This window comes from Temnothorax americanus, unplaced genomic scaffold (assembly GCF_048541705.1).
Source record: "Temnothorax americanus isolate GAGA-0224 unplaced genomic scaffold, ASM4854170v1 Scaffold18, whole genome shotgun sequence".
Classification (NCBI taxonomy): domain Eukaryota; kingdom Metazoa; phylum Arthropoda; class Insecta; order Hymenoptera; family Formicidae; genus Temnothorax; species Temnothorax americanus.
Genome location: NW_027509318.1, coordinates 1,506,085 through 1,525,091, shown reverse-complemented (window position 1 = coordinate 1,525,091; position 19,007 = coordinate 1,506,085). Strand labels below are relative to the sequence as shown.

At 40.2% G+C, this 19,007-nt stretch overlaps 5 protein-coding genes across 6 annotated transcripts; 2 read left to right on the top strand and 3 right to left on the bottom strand.

Annotated features, from left to right (window-relative positions):
- Nucleotides 1-212: 212 nt before the first annotated feature.
- On the bottom strand, nt 213-5,163 carry Mybbp1a (MYB binding protein 1a). The gene is made up of 10 exons (XM_077403748.1): nt 4,927-5,163; nt 4,610-4,810; nt 4,123-4,518; nt 3,250-3,833; nt 3,035-3,147; nt 2,440-2,963; nt 1,641-2,306; nt 1,312-1,560; nt 795-1,228; nt 213-678 (listed from the first exon to the last, which is right to left on the bottom strand). Exons 1-10 carry the CDS (start codon nt 5,128-5,130, stop codon nt 255-257), a joined length of 3,795 nt encoding a protein of 1,264 aa, XP_077259874.1. The 5' UTR covers nt 5,131-5,163; the 3' UTR covers nt 213-254.
- Nucleotides 5,164-6,079: 916 nt separating this feature from the next.
- On the top strand, nt 6,080-9,987 carry Eif4h1 (eukaryotic translation initiation factor 4H1). Its single transcript, XM_077403865.1, has 5 exons — nt 6,080-6,238; nt 7,236-7,400; nt 7,473-7,717; nt 7,915-8,151; nt 8,720-9,987. The coding sequence occupies exons 1-5, from the start codon at nt 6,087-6,089 to the stop codon at nt 8,860-8,862; spliced, it is 942 nt and encodes a 313-aa protein (XP_077259991.1). The 5' UTR covers nt 6,080-6,086; the 3' UTR covers nt 8,863-9,987.
- A 483-nt stretch (nt 9,988-10,470) lies between these two features.
- Nucleotides 10,471-14,793, top strand: Septin1 (Septin 1). The gene is made up of 6 exons (XM_077403812.1): nt 10,471-10,894; nt 11,296-11,488; nt 11,603-11,861; nt 11,966-12,331; nt 12,410-12,514; nt 12,598-14,793. The coding sequence occupies exons 1-6, from the start codon at nt 10,871-10,873 to the stop codon at nt 12,728-12,730; spliced, it is 1,080 nt and encodes a 359-aa protein (XP_077259938.1). The 5' UTR covers nt 10,471-10,870; the 3' UTR covers nt 12,731-14,793.
- Nucleotides 14,638-16,809, bottom strand: LOC143896177 (mitochondrial import inner membrane translocase subunit Tim22). Its single transcript, XM_077403816.1, has 6 exons — nt 16,669-16,809; nt 16,241-16,467; nt 15,816-16,168; nt 15,168-15,352; nt 14,987-15,059; nt 14,638-14,889 (listed from the first exon to the last, which is right to left on the bottom strand). Exons 3-6 carry the CDS (start codon nt 16,054-16,056, stop codon nt 14,807-14,809), a joined length of 582 nt encoding a protein of 193 aa, XP_077259942.1. The 5' UTR covers nt 16,057-16,168; nt 16,241-16,467; nt 16,669-16,809; the 3' UTR covers nt 14,638-14,806.
- Nucleotides 16,810-16,815: 6 nt separating this feature from the next.
- Nucleotides 16,816-18,946, bottom strand: Hacd2 (3-hydroxyacyl-CoA dehydratase 2). 2 transcript variants are annotated; one of them, XM_077403810.1, is made up of 5 exons: nt 18,658-18,946; nt 18,464-18,580; nt 18,153-18,387; nt 17,972-18,076; nt 16,816-17,820 (listed from the first exon to the last, which is right to left on the bottom strand). In XM_077403810.1, the coding sequence occupies exons 1-5, from the start codon at nt 18,748-18,750 to the stop codon at nt 17,255-17,257; spliced, it is 1,116 nt and encodes a 371-aa protein (XP_077259936.1). In that variant the 5' UTR covers nt 18,751-18,946; the 3' UTR covers nt 16,816-17,254. The 2 variants fall into 2 exon arrangements, with proteins under 2 accessions (XP_077259936.1, XP_077259937.1); XM_077403811.1 differs by having other exon boundaries at nt 18,667-18,943.
- Between the last annotated feature and the right edge of the window lie 61 nt (nt 18,947-19,007).

The window sequence follows — 19,007 nt, the reverse complement described above, 5'->3', positions numbered from 1 at the left end:
CGTGTACGCTAAATTCTATTATTCAATCAAATAAAGAAATAAAGAAAACAAAATCAACATTTTGAAGAATCAATCGCTAATTATTTCGTTTTTCGTAACAAAATTTAATTATAACTCTATACAGGTCTTATTTCGCGTATAAAAATAACCCGTCGAAATCTGAAACACAGGACAAGCGTATTCTAAACATTCATCCCGATTCTCGTGCTATATGTGTTTTTACATCTTTTATTTTTGCAAGTTTATAAATTGTATCAAGCACGATTGGTACTTTTTCTTCTTTTAGGCTCGCGCGCGCCCTCCGTCGCTCGTTCCCTCTTCCGTGGCGTTGTCGAGCTCTGTCGAGTAGACTTGTCGTGCGAACTCCCGTTTTGAAAAACTTCCGTCGCGTCTTCGTTCACCGGCAAACTGACACTGCTAAATTTAAACAGCTCTATATCTTGAGACATAACTTTCGCGCGTAACTCACGCGCCTCTTTCTTCAGTAATCGCTTGTCCCTTTGTCTACTCTTATTCTTTCTCTTTTTCCTCTGATCATTATTAATTTGCGCCTCTTCTTGTTCTTCCTCCTCTTCCGAATCACTTGCTTTTCCGTTTTGAGGTACGACGTTGCTTCGTTTGCCGTTACTTTGTGTAACAGTATTACTATTCAGCTTAGTATCGCCCTTCGTTGACGGCCTGACGATACGAATTAAATGAAGTACAAAAAAATCCCACAAGTTAAATAAAGAAGCGTGTATATGTGACACAAACAAAAAAATTTCAGAGAATCGGATATTTGTTATTATACTTACATATTGAGAGGTACTCCAATCTCTGCTGCCAGCTTCTTATAGGCAGTTTTCGCATCTCCGGAAAGAGCGTTTTGACTTCTGTATTTTATTAACGCCGCTTTAACGGCTTGCCAATCCCACGCTTGTGGCAAATGACGTCCATAAACGACGCGCAACAGCAACAGAAGATGCCCGATAAATTTCTGCAGAACTTTTTTCCGTGCGCTAACATTGTTGCACGAAGCAGATTGTCCGTTATCGTTCACACGTAGATCACATGTCTCTTTGAGTGTGTCTACGGTGTTTTTACAAAGCGTCGTTTCCAATTTCATTCTCACATCGGCATATTTCGTATCCATGTTCAGCAGTCGATTATTGTTGTAAAAAATTAATAACAGCTCCAGCGCTTGATTCCTACGGAAGTATCGAATACTGCCGTCAAAAGCAAAGTCCACCTAAACACGTAGATGACATTTTGTAAAACGAGCTATTTTATATATTAGGAAACATTAAAAGATACATTCATTTTAATACATACCAGCAGATGTGCCAACTGCCACGTATCCTCCCAACACAACTGTAATACACCCTTAAACAACATGGACGAAAGCACACAATCTCTCTTCTTAAAGAACGCAGTTAAATTTTGAGCATAAATTTCTACAACGCTCTTAGTAGACAAGTTAGCTTGTTGCGCGCACCTTACGAGGAAAGTGCAGCATTCTGCCAATTTATCGTTGAGTTCTTGACAGACCGAAGCAGAACGCTCTCCTTTTTCGATCAAAGCCTTAAAAGAGATAGATATATCATGTATCGTTTAATCAGCATTTAATCGGCGACTTGCACTTAATCGCTACAAATAATTACCCTTAACACTGTCATTAGCGAAGCATCGTCAACTCCCGTTGTATCTTTAAACTTCTTCACCGTTGACAATTTTTTTAAGCAAGCCCGAATTCTATGCGCGAGCGGATCCTGATGCGGATCCTTTATACAGAATTCTAGCAGAGCGAAGAGTGGCACGATCATATCTAGAGTGACCGCCATAGACGGGCAAATATCTAAATAAATAGATAACAAATCTATAACGCGAGCTCTGAAATGCATCAATGCCTGACTCGTTTTTCCTTGCTTCTTAGAACGAGCTCGACGGTTCTCCCGGAAAATCTTAAACGCCGCTGCTAATGATTCATCCAACCGCTTGCCCTCTTCCTCGTCTATTTGATCTACGTCGATGTCTTCGTCGTCGGTTTGCATTGCGGCGTCACCCAGAGCCTGATGTAGCGCCATTCTCAATTTATCGGTCACTGTCTCATCTTCATCTTCATCTTCATCCTCATTCTTGTCCTCACTTGCGTCAGACTCAGATTCACTCTTCGATAAAATTTCATCGTTTAAAATACTTTCCTCCTTTTCCTCCTCCTCCTCATTCTCATCCTCGCCCTCCTCCGATTCGCTCTCTATACCCGAGGAATCTTCATCGTCATTTTGCTTTGTGGTAAGTGTCTTTTGAGTATTTTTTATGTCCAATACCTGAAATAAAATATAACAAATATACCGTAACCTATAAATTTTTCCATGCTGAACATAATTAATAAATTAATAATTTTCCTTTTCAGTAAAAAAAAGCACTAATTTTATAAAAATTATATAAATAAAAGCTTACGGCCAATATCTGATGAACCGCAGATGGAGTCAGATACGGACAGATATGTGGAAACACACAGCCAACTAATGAACGGAATAAATGATCGTTCTTCGACAAAAGAGATAACAAAAGATCCACTACTACTTCGACCCATTCTGGTTCCTCTTCCGTAGTTGTATTTTCAAGCCTTTTATGTCCCTTGGACTTTTTACTTAATCTCTCGTAACAACACTGAAGTTCATTAATCGACATAATTGCCATTTCAGGATCCGAGAATAATTGTAGACCCATGTGTAAATTCATAGTATGAAATATCGGCAAGGCTTCCGAATTTTTTGTATTTTTCTCCAGTTTTTCAATCAAGTTTATCACTTTTTCCCAAGCATCAAATGCTGCGTCGTTTAATGGCGATCTTAATCGTATCACGTTTAATCGCAATTTCGAATCTCTATCGTGAACGAGTGCGCTTAACAGATTTCGTGCATTATCCAATTTTGGTAATTTATGATCCAGGGCACGATAAAAACAATCTTTAAATTGTTCTGAAAACAAGAATTAAATTTATTTCGGCTTATAATTAAAAAAAAAATATATATATGTATAATATACTTACGCGCTAGTTCTGCACCAACATTCGACACTTCACACAATCCATAGTAGAACAGGAACGTCAGTTGCTCAAGTCTCCAGTCCTGATCTGAGAACGTCTCTTGACGACCTATTAATCTAACGGAAGAGAATGCACGCGTTTAATATTAGATATTAAATAATTTTAAAAATCTATCGATAATAAATATTATCATATATTTTTGTGCCAATTGTACTAACCTTGTTAATAGTTGCGCTGAGTAACTTCGCTCAGCGTTTGTCCACAATTCCGCCTTTGTACCTTCTCTATCTTTAGTTACCCTATTCTCTATAATATTTCTATACAATTGGCACAATTTCTTGATACCATCTAACTTCAGATTTCCCGTAATTATTTGGATCACTTTGACACCCGTCTTCTTTTCTATCATCAAGTCACCAGGATGCAATATAAGCTTCTTCAATATACTCAGCTGTACTTTCGTCTTCACGTCATTGTCATTCGTAGCAGACACTATCAAGCGTAAAACTTTTCTGAACGCTACCAAAACTTCATCGTTATTATTCCTCTTGCAATTAGAAAATCTTTTCAACATGTGTTGTAGAAGATTCGGCGATAATAATGTTGGAATTATAGTTTTATCCGTAACATTAACGAGTATTAGTCGTAAAATTTCCACAGCGATATATTCATCGCTCTTCGATGGTTTTAGAAATCTCTGGTCGATGCCTTTCCAGAAGTCTGCCACAAGCTCGGTCGCTACTAGCTTTTCACAAAACAGCTTGAACACTGGATGATGGTAAGAAATAATTCTAGGTAAAGCCTAATAACAAAAAAAATTATACTGTACGGTAATACATAACTCTCTCTAATATACATTCTTATTCTTATTAAAGATTATTCGGAGATGCTTAGAGCAGATACTTGTCGGGTAAAAGACCCAGATTTGATTGCCTCTCCATATATAAGCAATTTTGTTTGTACATTACTTCACCGTGACAAAAGCAAAAAACAAATTCCAAAGTAATCGAGTAATATTGTCATAAAAGCTACAATGGATGGAAATCTACGATAGAAAGATGATTATTGAAATCCCATTAAAAATGACGTACCGTTAATAGTCTAACAATATCTCCCATAGACTCCTCGGCAATAATCTCCTTCGCACCCAAGTGTTCTTTTAAAAATTTATGATTAACCAGCGACGGATGCTTATCTCTAACGATAAGCAGCACATAAAACGTATCTAAAGTTTGTTCGGACCATGACTTGCCAATTTCCTTCTCGACAATTGGCCAGACATTCTTCATAGATTCAGTATCAAACTGACCGATAAGCTCGCTGAGAAACATAACGGAGATGAATGACAGATAGCTGCGCTGTTTGCCAGCATTCACCAGGATTTCTGTAATCCGCCGTTGTATCTCGACGCTGTTGCGATCAAGTAACTTGGACCTTATCAACGCGCCACACAGCAGTATACGTCCCATGTATACATCGGCGTTCTCCTATGGAAATAAAAATTCAAGTATTATATATTAAAAATATTATTTTTTCTTTTAAATCCAACAAAACAAACACAAGATTGTAGGTCCTTACGCTCTTAGGATTACTGCCAGCCGGGTGCAACTGGGAATTCATTATAGACAGAAGTTTCTCCACAAGTTTCGGTGTGTCGGGACGCATCGTCAGGTAGACTGTCAGGGTGCTGTAGAACCCCCTTCTCGTGACCGTCATCGAGGAGCCCAGACTGCGCACCAGTCTAACCAGCGCGTAATTCAACTCCTTGTCGTCCAGATCCTGGAAGGACGGATCAATGGTGCGACGTGAGAATCGGTCGGGAATATCTCATACAAATTAGATCTTTTTTTTCTTTATAATTTAAGTAGCACAATAAGGTTAACGTATTAATTTACCGCGTTACGTTGGCGCAGATAATTTAGCAGCGCGACTCCGGCGTTCAGCCTGACGGAGTCGTTGCCGTCCTTCAGTTTGTTAAAATTGTCCAGTATGGTCGAGTTCATCCCGTCGGGCTTCCGCCATCCGGCGGAATCGTCCGCGATCGTCTCTGCCTCTGCCATGTGCGTGTCGCGCGGTACGTGCATCGCGGCGGCGGACATCTTTCTTTTCCCGACTGTTCCCGACGACCGACGTTCTCCAGGCGACGGTGCGGCGACTACGTTGGTCAAACGCGCGAATCGACGAGGGAGACAAAGGGACGACTGCACTCTCTCACTCCGAATACCTTCTCCGATTAATGTTCATTTCCACCAAAGTAGATTAACTTTATATAATTTTGGTTTGACTTTATTTCTTACCTTTTCTTAGTTCTGAAAATTATAAAAGAAGAGAGAGATTGAAGTTAATCTGCATTGAATAGAAGTGAACGTAACTACGCGGCGATTATTTAACCGGCAGAAATTATTACAAAGCAAAATTTTGAACAATAATACAATGTGTTATCTATCTAATCTAAAATCGTGTTTTGCATACGTTAAATGATGAAAAAACGAATGATTATATCCTCGTTAATAAAATGTAGCACAGATATTACTTGCCATAAGTTAATTTAGAATTCAGAAGTCGATTATTAACTTCCAGGATTAATTTCGGAATCACTAAAAATGTTAACTATAGATATTATAATTCGTCGCCTTTAATCTAATCTTTTCTTTGTTGGGAGATTAATAAAATAGTGTACACCTAACTTGATAAAAGTTAATCATTGCCGTGTAGGCGGGCAATCATAAAAAATCAAGCAACACTTGCGAAAGAAAATAGGAAAAAAAATCATATCTACTTTACAAGAACGCGCGATAAATCGTCTCGTTTGAAAGTCACTGCACGCGTATTTGCGCGTAACTACACGTTAATCGCCGTGAATCGCGGAGAACTGCAACTCGCCGAAAGTACCGTTCATTACCGTTCGCGCAATGTAGTATTTTTGTCTCTCGATCGAGGTTCTCGCTTCTTTTCATTCCTGTCAAAATAGAAAGAAAGAAACGAAATATCGCGTAAATACAAAACTGCATAGGCCATGTGTCATTTTTTCTAGCTAATTTGCATTGAGAAAACGATGCGGTCGGAGTCGCGGGCGCGCCGCGAAATCACCTGTGTGCGCCGGGCGCGATGGCGTAGCGCTCGCGGTGACCGCTGGCTCGACTCACGCGGTCCCGGTCAGTTCCGTGCATTCAATATGGCTGGTCGAGGTGGTTACGACGATTCAAGGCAAGTATCGGCCGCGTTTGCGGCCGTGTCACGCGTCCGGCGGGGCCCCGGACGACCGCGGCCGCGGGCCCCGCGCGCACCGGATCCGCGCGTCGCGGAGCCCCGCGTCCCGCGCGCGTATATCACCCGGTTTTAAGGTTAAGTGAGTTACGCGGAGTGGCAGGCGCAACACCTTGCGAGGCGAGGCGAGGCGCGCCGCGCCGCGACACGCGGCTTTATTTTGGCCCGGTCGGCCGGGTTTGCCGCCCGGGGCTCGCGCGCCGAGAACCGGGGGCCCGCGACGAGGCGCGGCCCCCGGGCGGCCGCGGCCGCGGCGGCGGCGACGGCGACACGTGCGGCGCACGCCGCGGGAGCAAGCGAGAGAAGGACAGAGGGAGGGAAGGAGCGTTTTGCGCGGATCCTACGTCCTACGTGCGATTGTGCAACGGCAACGGCGTCGCGAATTTTTCGCGAGGCCGGCCGAGTGCTGTCAGCGTCGCGAACTCCGTTTGTCGTCCCGTCGCGTTCGCGGCTTCGATTCATCGAGTCGCACGTAGGACGCCTCTCTGATCTGCATCGATGCTCTCCTTACTCCTTACTTCACACGTATACACACATGCGTGCGTGCGCGCGCGCTCACATACATGTAAATAGCCGAGCTTTTTTACTCGGAAAGTACAAACCGTAATGAGAGGAGAAAGAATGAACCCGTACGTGTAGTACGATCTATGACTTTGGAGTAGCAGTCGAACACGGTCAACGTTAACAGATTCACTTTGATAAGTTACATCGATGGGTTTATAATGATGATATTTGACTTTACTGAGAGAATAGAAAAGTCTTTTCTCTTTAGACCGGTATAACTAATCGTGCAGAAAGGTCCGCGCCTGCTTTGCGGATGGACGTAATGATTTATAAACGTACGTGCACGTAACGGGATTCAAAGCCACAATCGAGACAGCGGTAATGATTTGAATATGGTTTACGTATGGTAAAGATATGTTTTTTCCTTTTTCAGTCATTATCCCACTCATCGAAGTAGAAAACCGTTACCAACGGAACCTCCATATACCGCATACGTGGGAAATTTACCGAATGGAATCGTGCAAGGCGACGTTGACAAGATCTTCGAGAAGCTCAATGTCAAAGTCATCAGATTGGTCAAAGACAGGGACACCGACAAGTATGTATTACGTGTAGGAGAGACGGATGTATATATTGACCCAACGTTTTAATCTCTTCTTCTCGTTTGTAGATTTAAGGGCTTCTGCTACGTCGAGTTTGAAGACATTGCTGATCTGGAGGCAGCATTGGATATGGACGGGGCGGTACAAGTAGAAAATTGTCTGATCAAGATTGACGTAGCGGAAGGAAAAAGAAACGACCGCGGTGGCGGCTTCGATAGGAGAGGTCGTGGCGGCAGCGGTGCTGGCGGTGGCGGTGGAAGCGGATTCAAAGGAGGACGAGATTCCGGCCGTGGATTCGGCGACGATTTTGATAGTAAATCCTCATATTCGAGTAAACATTACACCGCTTTCATAGTAATAAAATGCGATGCAAATCCAGCATTTGTGTACTAACGATACTAACGCTTATAACGCTAAACTACGTCTCTCTTCCTCTATCGCAGCGCGAAATTTAACGTGCTGCCAATCTTGATGACTTTAGAGATTTTTAACGTTTGTCCCAATGTACAGGATACAGCGATAGAGGCCCGCGCGATGGAGGTAGTAGGCAAGGTAACGATAGATGGGACTCCAGAAGTAATAGGGGCAATTACGGCCAGTTCAACGACGACACGGGTGGAAATCGTGATTGGTCGCGAAGTACGTCCAGCAGGTCGTACACCAATAAACCTCCACTTCGGGGAACCGGTCCTGGTTTAGACCGGAAACCCTTCCCGGATGATTTTCCGAAAGATGCCCCTCCTCCAGGTACGTATACGATATGCATATATAATTATAATCTTCGAAAACGCACTACCAACCACTGAGGTCACGGTACTGTGAATAAAAATCCTACAAGAATTTAGACTACATATTTAGTATATGTATGTATGCGTTAGTTCTTTCACTCAAAACTTTTAACCCTTTAATCAGTCTTTTATAAATTGAGACTTTTTGTAATATGGAATGAAGGTCGGAATCGCGAACTTACGACCTGTCAACTAAGAGTCCACTGCTTCTGTACGAAGCTATGTATCATCCCACAAATGTATTTCTATAATCTTCATATCCTTCATACCAAGTCATAATTTGTTAACGGTAAAAGAGAATTGAAACTACATTCTAGTTTCTTTCTATTATACACATGTATAAAATTCACATGGGATAAAGAATCGCGCAAAGTGATTTCGAATTTATGTGTTTTAAAGATTTATTTAAATATCTTGTCGCACGGATTCAATAATCTTTTTCCACTTAAAATTCCTCAAAAATACATATATACATAAATTAAGATATATAATCTGTTATACTCATCCAATTGCGCGTTTCACTTTAGACACTTCTGGAAGAAAACGTTTGCAGCTCAAACCAAGGACTGTTAACGAGCCTGTGAATGCAATTGCAGAATCGAGTAAAACAAGTTCCATTTACGGAGGTGCAAAGCCTCGAGAAGAAAAATTGAAGACGGAGGAGAAGTAAAATTAACGATATCGTCAATAATCTCAGATTTCCCCGAGGAAATTGGAGAAAGAAACATTGTTGACAAAATTTTAAAATCAATCCAAGATTTCCTCATAGTTTCCTTAAAAAAATCTAGTGATTCTTCGAACATTTACACAATCAGGAGATGTCTTTTTTTTTTTTAATTCTTACAAGGGGTGTCACCCGCAAGGACAAAAAAAAATATATATTATATATATGTATGTATGCATATGTATATATATATATATATATATGCTACAGACATCTATTATATACAGTTCTCCTAAGTTTCGCGCATTTTAAATCAAGAATAAATATCTTTCTTCTAATGTCTTTTGTATTTAAATTAACTTCTCGAGTTCTCAATGAAAATAGAGTACTTGTAACTACAATATACATAAAAAGGAAAACGTGTATGCACAATGCATGCTCCGATAGTGATAGCGATTTATATACATAAAATGATTGTTAAGATGCTACGCGGTTAAGTACATTTTAATACTTGTGTCAATTTAATGTTGGGTTTCGTGTCTGTAATAATACTGAGGGTATATGTACAAAACTATCACAAATATAAAATGTCGCAGCATGTATATTTCATCTTACGCTAGTATTTCTTATCTGTACTTGAGACTAAGCCCGGGTTTAAAGAAGTACAAAGGAAAGTGGCGACTACGCTAGGTTTCGTTTCCTTCCATAGTATTTTTACGTTTCACCGTACGACGCTGATCATTGTGTATCAACCGTTTGTTAAGGCGTACGTTCATTACGATAATAGCGTATAATTGTTTAATATTACTAAAAAACGATGCTTTCTTTTTTTTCTTTCTTTCCAATCGATCCGAACGATGAAGGATTGTACGAAGTATAACATGCGAGTGTCTCATCCAAATTTCCACGTTTATGGGAGATATGCGCCGATTATTATACATTAATAATTATGTAATGAATTAACCAGTGCTAACAGTGACGTTGAGGAATTGCGAGAAACGTCGTGAGAGAAGTAGCAAATAAAATTTAAAAAAAGAGAGAAAACGAAAACTCGAAATAATAATAAATATTATGTAAAACGATGCTTGTATATGATACTATTTCCTGAATAAAGTAGCTGTTTGCCTCGTATCTGTCGCAGTGTATTAGGGTAAGTGATAATCGGCTACGAGTAAAGTAAACGAGATGTAATTTGTGACTGTGTAAGCTTACTTTGTTCCTCTTTCTTTCTAAATACATTTTAAAGACTCGCGTAAGCACGGGTGCGACGCTTTACACATTGAGAATTCTGTGTGTGTCTGTTTAAATATATATAATAAATGCAATTAAATATAATATAAAATAACAGATTGTTATGTGTGGGGTGTATCAATACGGAGGGGACGAGGAGATTTATTGATAACATATCGTGATCCGAGATAATTTTTGCCGGCGTGGGAAATCGATACGAATACGAGATGTAATCGTATCGCATCGTGACTTTTTGCGAGAGAATGCCGTTCAGCTGTTTGATTGCCACGCCTCAACTTACTCCGATTCATCGTGTCCCCTCCCCCCCCCATGTCTGTCTCTCCCCTGTCCCCCGTTGCCCCGTTGCGCTCAGTCCCAGTGGTCCCAGTCTAACCAAGTCTAACGCGATATCCTGTACAGTCCGCACCGCGTTGTGCGCCCCGCGCCCGCTTCCCCGTGACTCGCCGTCGTGCCTGGACGCGGTGCGACCGCGCGCGACGCTTTCGGCGGCTACTGTAGCGCAATTAGACCGCGGCGCGCCGAGAGCCGAGAGACCAGTTGCTGTTATCGAGCGATGCGAGTCGAAGTCGGGATACGTTCGCGCGACTGAGGTGAGATAACCTCTGTCTCTCGCCGTAAAGAGTGATATTTCCCCGCGCGTTGGTGCGCGAGTGATATTTCTCTGCCGCAAGTTTGTGCACGCGGCCGGAAATTCGGCCGAATCGATCGCACAACTTTTTGGTAGAGAGGAACAGCTTGTTCACGGACTCTCGCAACATCCGACATGTCGAGCGAGAGCGTGAAAACGGTAAGTGCCCCCGGCTTACGTGTCACGAATGTCTGCGACTGCGACTACAAGCGGATCTTAAAAAGTTGCACGACCGGCAAGCGAAGAATCGATCGTGGAATATAAATATTAGGTGGATAATTAATCCATATAAAAATATTAATTGGATAATTAAATCCCAAACATTTTATTGTAAAAAGAATTTGCAACTCTCTCAAATTACACGATGATGCACAAGACTTATATATGTTAATTGGTTTCTTTCTTTGCTTATGAAAGGCAAACGTTGCACAGCTGGTAAATGGAAAAACATTGAACGCGCGTATATATAAATGTGTGTCTCTTGCAAAAGATTTCGAAATATACATATTGTTCTTTGTCTCGATATATTTTTAACCAACATACGTACGCTTCTCTTCCAGTTTGCAAGCCTTGAGACGCCTGGGTATGTGGGATTCGCAAACCTGCCCAATCAAGTGCACCGGAAGTCCGTGAAGAAGGGTTTCGAGTTTACGCTTATGGTCGTGGGAGAATCCGGTTTGGGCAAGTCCACCCTGGTGAACAGTTTATTCCTCACGGATTTGTATCCCGAGCGGATAATTCCCGACGCAGTCGGTAGGCACGAGCGAATCATGCGTATTCTGAAATTTTAGATATACAACATTCAGGCATGTGATTTTTACAAATTTCTATATAATTTAAGTATCTATTTGTTACCTCTGTGAACAGAGAAAACCAATCAAACTGTGAAACTCGATGCTTCAACGGTCGAGATTGAAGAAAGGGGCGTGAAGCTTAGATTAACGGTCGTCGATACACCTGGCTATGGAGACGCGATTGACAACACAGATAGCTTCCGAGCTATCATTCAATATATAGACGATCAGTTTGAAAGATTTCTTCGCGATGAGAGCGGTCTGAATAGGAGAAACATCGTGGATAATAGAATACATTGTTGTTTCTATTTCATATCTCCGTTTGGCCACGGGTACAAATTTATTATAAAATTAAGTCACTCGTTCAAAGTCAGAGACGAACGTGCGGTGAAGCAAAGTAATACAATCGGTTTTTCTCTTCTCTCGCGTTAACCAGGTTGAAGCCATTGGACATCGAGTTTATGAAGCAACTTCACAACAAAGTTAACATAGTACCTGTAATAGCGAAAGCTGATGTACTTACCAAAAAGGAAGTCTTGCGCCTGAAGAAAAGAGTTATGGAGGAGATTGAAGGCAATGGAATCAAAATATATCCCTTACCGGACTGTGATAGCGACGAGGATGAGGATTACAAGGAGCAAGTACGTCAATTGAAAGAGGCTGTCCCGTTCGCGGTGTGCGGTGCGAATACCTTGCTCGAGGTCAAGGGAAAGAGGGTACGCGGTCGACTGTACCCGTGGGGCGTTGTCGAAGTGGAGAATCCAGATCATTGCGATTTTATCAAGCTACGGACGATGCTGATGTAAGTTTTTCATAATTATATGATATTTCTACGTTGATATACGTAAGTCTAATATTATTCTTTTTTTTTTTCTTATAGCACGCATATGCAAGATTTGCAGGAAGTAACGCAAGAGGTACATTACGAGAATTATCGTAGCGAGAGATTAGCGAAGGGAGCTCCGGTACCGCCCCGACGTCAAACGTGAGCACAAACATATCATTTTATATTATATTTCTGACGTTTGTATGAACGTTACTTGAACTTCTTGCTTTTCTTCCGTGCAGCGTCGCGGACCCCGACAAAAACAGCACTGTGTCAGAGAAGGATCGCATATTGCAAGAAAAAGAGGCAGAAATACGGCACATGCAGGAATTGCTGGCTGTGATGCAGGCGCAGATGCAACAACAGCAACCTTGATCAAACGTGCGTTTGTGTACCGACGTGTAGAGTGAAGGAAACGACTCCTCCGTTGTTACGAGTGCCAAAAAGATTTATAAAACTTTTTTAGTGGCTCGCACGATTCGAGGTCTTGATTTCGGGCGCAATATTTTTCTAAGCTTTGTCTTTTTATTAGAACAATCCTATTTTGATACGCCCTATGCGTTTTATAGGCATTTATTTCGTATTTTATTTCGTAAGACTATGAAAATACTAATAACTCTTGATAAGTGTACATTGTCGAGGGCTCTTGACGCCTCTGTTAGCCATCCAATGCCTTGTCCGGAATAAACAGACCAACAGAATCTCTTTGAAATTGCGACACAGTATTAAACAAATGTTTGCATATCCAAGGTTGGCAGATAAGGCACTTGAGACCCCCGCTCAATAAAAAATATAAGGAACAAGGAACAGATTTAGCGACTAGAACTAAAGAATCAGGAATAAAGTTGGATGCGCAATGAAAAACACAGGCAATAGATTTTTTACCTATCGAAAGCAGTGTATCAATGCTACACCAGCTTTATTTCTGATTTTTTTATTCTTAATCACTAATATCTATTCCTTGTTCTTTATATTTTTTATTGTACGGGAGCCCTTACGTATCTTGTTCCTTTTAACAAAATTTATTCGAACGAGAATCGCTCAATGTCGAAGATTTTACTGTGCGAGTACTTATCGGGAATCTTGTTCGAATCCATTTTTTTTTCTTCAAGATATTTGTCTTCGATTTATCAGTTTTCCATGTGATTTTTGTCTTAATTATTGACAAACAAACTGCTTAATGTTTTATCATATTGTGCATTTAAGCATAGGCATAATAATAATTTAAATAAGATTTTATTACGTAAGTAAAAACTAGACCAATGAACCAAAATTGCGAATGCAAATATCTCATGTAAGGTAACGCCTAATATCTTCTCATTTTGAACAACTTTTAAATGTAGATCTCAGCTATACATGAAGTATTATCAAAAGAAAATATTAGATATCTTGTACGCGTGACTTAAAGAATAAGAATTTTACCTCAGATAAAGATGATGATACAATAGAATGACACGGAAAATAATTGTGGAAGAAGTGCCTTGCAAATTTTACCTATCTCTCACTATCACAGTACGAATATCAACACATGTAAGAAATGCAAATACTTTTTCGTGTAAAATAAATATGCAAACGATTTGTTGTAAACACTTCAGTTGTATTAAAAGAATAATTTTTATAATTGAGCAATATATATCGATGGCAAGTAAGATATAAGTAAAACTCATATTGCCGAATAAAGAATCTCATATTGAACTCATGTAAGACAGCGATGTATAAAAACTTTAAAAGGCTGATGCAATCTTCGAATAAAAGGATCTTTCGTCGGAACCTTTCGACTGATTCGATCATGTCAGATTATATCTAAAAGTAACTGCGTATTATTTAGTAATTAATATTAAGTGACCTAGAAGCAAAGAAGTATGAATGTGTCAAAACACTTTTAAAAGAGAGAACAATCCAAAGTTAATTTTAAATATACAACATACTATATTTTTTCTTGCAATTGGCCATTTGTAACTTCTTTCTTCCAAGTCTTTCACGTATATACGAATCCACGAAACATATAAATGATAACATGTATTCCTAAATATTCATAAATACTATATTCGTCGTACATGATAGGAGTGAAAACGTAACGTTTAAGATAGATGTGACTACAAGATTTAGGAATTTTTTACATGTATCACATATGCGAACATCACCCTTTGTGCGAATTGTTTCGTGCAATACAACGAAACATATAAAATGTGATTACATATAAGAATTATAGATAAGAAAGGAAATTTCATATATACGCGAAATCGGATAAATATTAAGTGGTAAATTAATTAAAAGGGCAATATATTTTACGCTTTTAATTCAGTCACACGATACTAGTTTTACGAGCATATTTACACTGAGAACATTTCCATGTTTTTATACAGGAATTGTATAGATACGTAATTACATGAATTTTTATATCTCTTTTATACAAATATATATATCTTTTAACAATCTATGCTGCGTAGTCTAAGATCTATGCATGTAATAGTCTATTGCCGTTGAGAATGCTGCGAAGCCTGCGGCGCCGACTATACCCGCTTTTATACCGGCTGCAAAGAGTTGCGCGAGATTAAAAAACAGATTAAATTACGTAAGGTAGATTCAAAACGTATCGATTATTACATAACGTATGGAAAAAATTAATACCTCTCAAGCCAATCAGCCCACCCGTGAAACCTCCTGCGTACGTGCCGTTCTTCCAGTCGGTTTTACCTCTGTACTGAAATCAAGAACGTCTTTTTACAACGCGCCAAGGAGAACATATCGAGCGAAACAACGGACTGTTGTCCGAAAATAAGATCCCTAACACGCATATCTGGAGCATTACCGATTCTATTGTGCACTCAATAGCGGAGAATATGCATCCGACAACCGCAAAGTTTTTCGCGTAGCCGAGAGTCGTGGTTTTCATCTCCCTTAGTATCTCTCGCGCGCTCTGTTGCCTCTCGACGCTCGCTACATTTGGATTCACGCTGGAGGAGAACAGTCCAATGGCCGCTCCCAGTCCATATCCTGAAAGACCAACGTTCTGTAATTCAGCGCTACGTAACTTTCGCAGTTGTAATCTCGTTCTGAACTCGGCGAGCCAGATTATTTCTCATCAATGAGCAAAGATACAGTATCTCGTCCTCAATTTTATCCAATTGACGAATCTAACGTGGATCAAAGAATTTTTATTATTTATGAAGGAATTTATAGAGATTTCATAAATGTAGCGTGTGAATTATGATCACATACAGATCTGAGTACTTAAAAAATTTTATGATAGAGTCGTTCCGATGTAGAACTACAGAGGGTTAAATATTAATAATAGGCCTGTTTGTTCTTCTTGCATGGTTCATCTTTCCTCTTTTTCTTTTCACGTTGGGGAGAAAAGGAGAAAAGATGAACCTTGCAAGAAGTTCAGCTAAAACGAACTGGCCTAATTTATAACATTCGATATTTGGGCACAGAGAGGAATAGTGGAGCGGCGTACCGATAACACAACTCATAATGCTCTTGAAAGCACAGCTTTCCATCATACTGTCTATCCTCTTCTCCTCGATGGTCTTTATCCGCACGGGCCCCAGCATCCTGGGGATTATAATGTTCTCTCTGAAGCGTTGTTGATTACCGACGAGGAACAGGGCGATCTTATCGAGCTCGGCATCGCTCAGGAACACTTTCTTGCCGGCGGTCGCCGGTGAAATTGTCTTCGTCAAATCAACGGGGTACATTTTGCACAACGTTTGTGACAATTTGAATAAAAATCTTGCATCACTGTTACGTGACGCGTTCCGAACAACCGGCTAGAAAATTCTCATCTCGCACGCATCAAGTTGGAATAATCTGAAATGCGGAGATACGTTAAACGTCTGGAATAAAGTCACGCGTGTCGAAACTAAATTTCATTGAACCGACCAGGATCGCGTATACAACCGGTTGTTGACGGCGTGTTTACCATGCTTCCTAACCAAATTGTCCAAATTCACGGAGACTCCGATTCGATTGACGATGATAGCTGCAACCAATATCGATACACGTCGACGAGAAAAGAATATCGATATTGTTCTTCGAGGCAAATTTGAAATTCAAATTCGTCGAGTTTGCGATTCAATATTTTGCACCGTCTCCCAATTCTTCTGTTCCTTTATTTAAATTTTAAATAAAATAATATGTTATAATTTTAATAAAATAATTAAATTAATATAATTTTAAAACAAGCAAATTTTATATTGTCTGTACTCTTAATGCAATAATAAGCGTCATAAATCAATTTTCTTTTCTCAGTGAGTTTGCGAATTCTGCTGCAAATGTATTGCGCGTTAAATATCAGTTCGTATATTTACAATTTGCACGTCCGCTGTTTTATCACAAGCTAAACATCCGAGGAGACGAAACTTGATCACGCTTGTCCTATTTACACGATTTATTTTGTTCTTTCATATACAGGATGTTTGCAAGACTTAGATACCTAAAAAAATGAAATTAATAAATTCTTAGTTACGCAGTTTATTATGCGAAATACAGTCGAATGTTCATATTATATGATCGTCAAGTGAAATAATATCTATATTTGTTCGCTGAAGTTCGTTCGCTCTTATAATGGCACACACGCAGAATGAAAATGTGCCGAGTATTATCATTACACGGCATTTAATTGTATAGATACAATTGACCCACGGAATGAAATCAGTTTATGCAATCGGTGCATAAAATTAAAAATGCTTTTGAAATATATATCTAGCGATAAAAATATATAAATATCTATACATAATTACAGCATTATTACGAAAGCTGTGTATATTAAAATGGACACCTTATTACACCTTCTATGTACCTCTTGTTCTCTTTTATTATCATGCTCTCTGCGCAATGGTGATTGTAGGTGAAGAGAGGAATACGCGAGTCTGGAGTTTACCTATACGCGCGAAATCAGCAGTACTTCTTTTTAATCTTTGGCTTTCTAAGCTTCTTCCGGCGCAGCCGATGCATACGTAACATTACCGTATATATTCCGGGCAGGAGTAGGAAGAGTAAGTAAAGTCTTATGAGAGACGGGAAGTGAAGAGCGAAATTGTAACTGTTCGGTAAAGAGATGGTGAACTTTTGAGTCTCCTCGAAGTACGGAATATTTCGTAGCATTATTATGCCCTCGCATACGAAGCCCAACGGGTACAACGGTATCCAAATCGTGTATCTCAGCCACGTTAGGAAGGATATCTCAATGTTCAGCAATTGCGTGATGTAGTACGGATATCTCACTATCTCCACCGAGGTCCATATGAGAAACAGATAGAAAACGACCGGCTTGGTTTGCATACGAGGCTCGGCGTCGACCATGAAGAACAGCACGAACCCTCTACCGCTCGTTTGTAGCAGAGACACCAGCACGCTGCTCTTCGTGTATCCGAATAGAGGATGCATCACCTCCAAAAATTGTAAAAGTTGTATGAACTTGAATGGATTGCCAACCGCCTCGTACGTTTCTTTCATGGAATCTGAAATATTGCGTTAAAAATAAAACGTTTCTAGAAAACGAAATTGTGTTCACCGTTATAAATTTCAACGTAAAGAATCTTCGATACAATTTTTACAGCTTATCCTCGCGCAACGAAAAGAAATACTTTAAAGTAATGTGTATAAGTATACCTGGCCCGTCGCGCGAATATCGTACAGCCATCACAGCGAGCACATAAATGAAACCGACAAATTGACAAAGATTATATATGACTAGATACACTTTGGTGAAATCCTCTGAAAGAAAGAACAAGATACGACATGTTAATCTTGTTAACGTTGTTATAGCGACATCCACTCGTGTGACACGTACCTTTCCTGTAACCAAATTCTTCTTTGTGCAGTTTATCATACATGTCCGGATAATCGTTAAGAATGTCACGCTTCTCTTCCTCATTGTCGTCCATGTCTTCGCTCTTCCATTTGTCGAAATCGATCTTGAGCCAGGAGGGCTTCTGTGGCTGGCTCGTTAATCTCGGCCACCAACCATTACACTTCTTTATCAAGACGAAGTCCACCTGACGATCGATTACTTTGTAATTGCTCTCCTACGTAATAAAGGCATTACTTTAGTACAATTCGTAGTACAAATAGATACAGATGAAAAACTAAGTTTATCGTTACATTTGGATCGATAGGTGAGTGAAGATTTAGATCAAAGGTGTAATTGTTCAGTCCTCTAGCTCCCTGCCCATAAGCTGTAACTTGCAATGTAGTTTCCTTCAGATTGACATTAAGATCCTGCGAAATAAAGCGTACAATTGTAACATGTGTTGACAGTTACAAGCATAGAAAATCTTTTCTTACATGACACACACATTACGTACTTTTACGTCGGTCAGGTCTACTTTCAGCGTGACCTGGCCCTCGGTCTGGGCCCAGTACACAAACGGCGTAAGCGTGTTGGACATCTTATCGTAGCAACTTGACGACAACAGAGGGGGATCTCTTATCGCTGCACGTTGTCACCGCTCGCCTCTCCGCGGATCTCTAAAAATTCTGCAGCAACACGCTCATCCTCGTTCTTATTTTAATTTCCCACTTGTCACCCGGCTCGACCATGAACCCCACCGAAGAAAACTCCAGACTCACGCTTGCATGATAATCATTACCAGAGAGAAGCCTAACCTTCTCTCTGTCGCTGTACTTTCTGCTCAAAGCGTAAGAA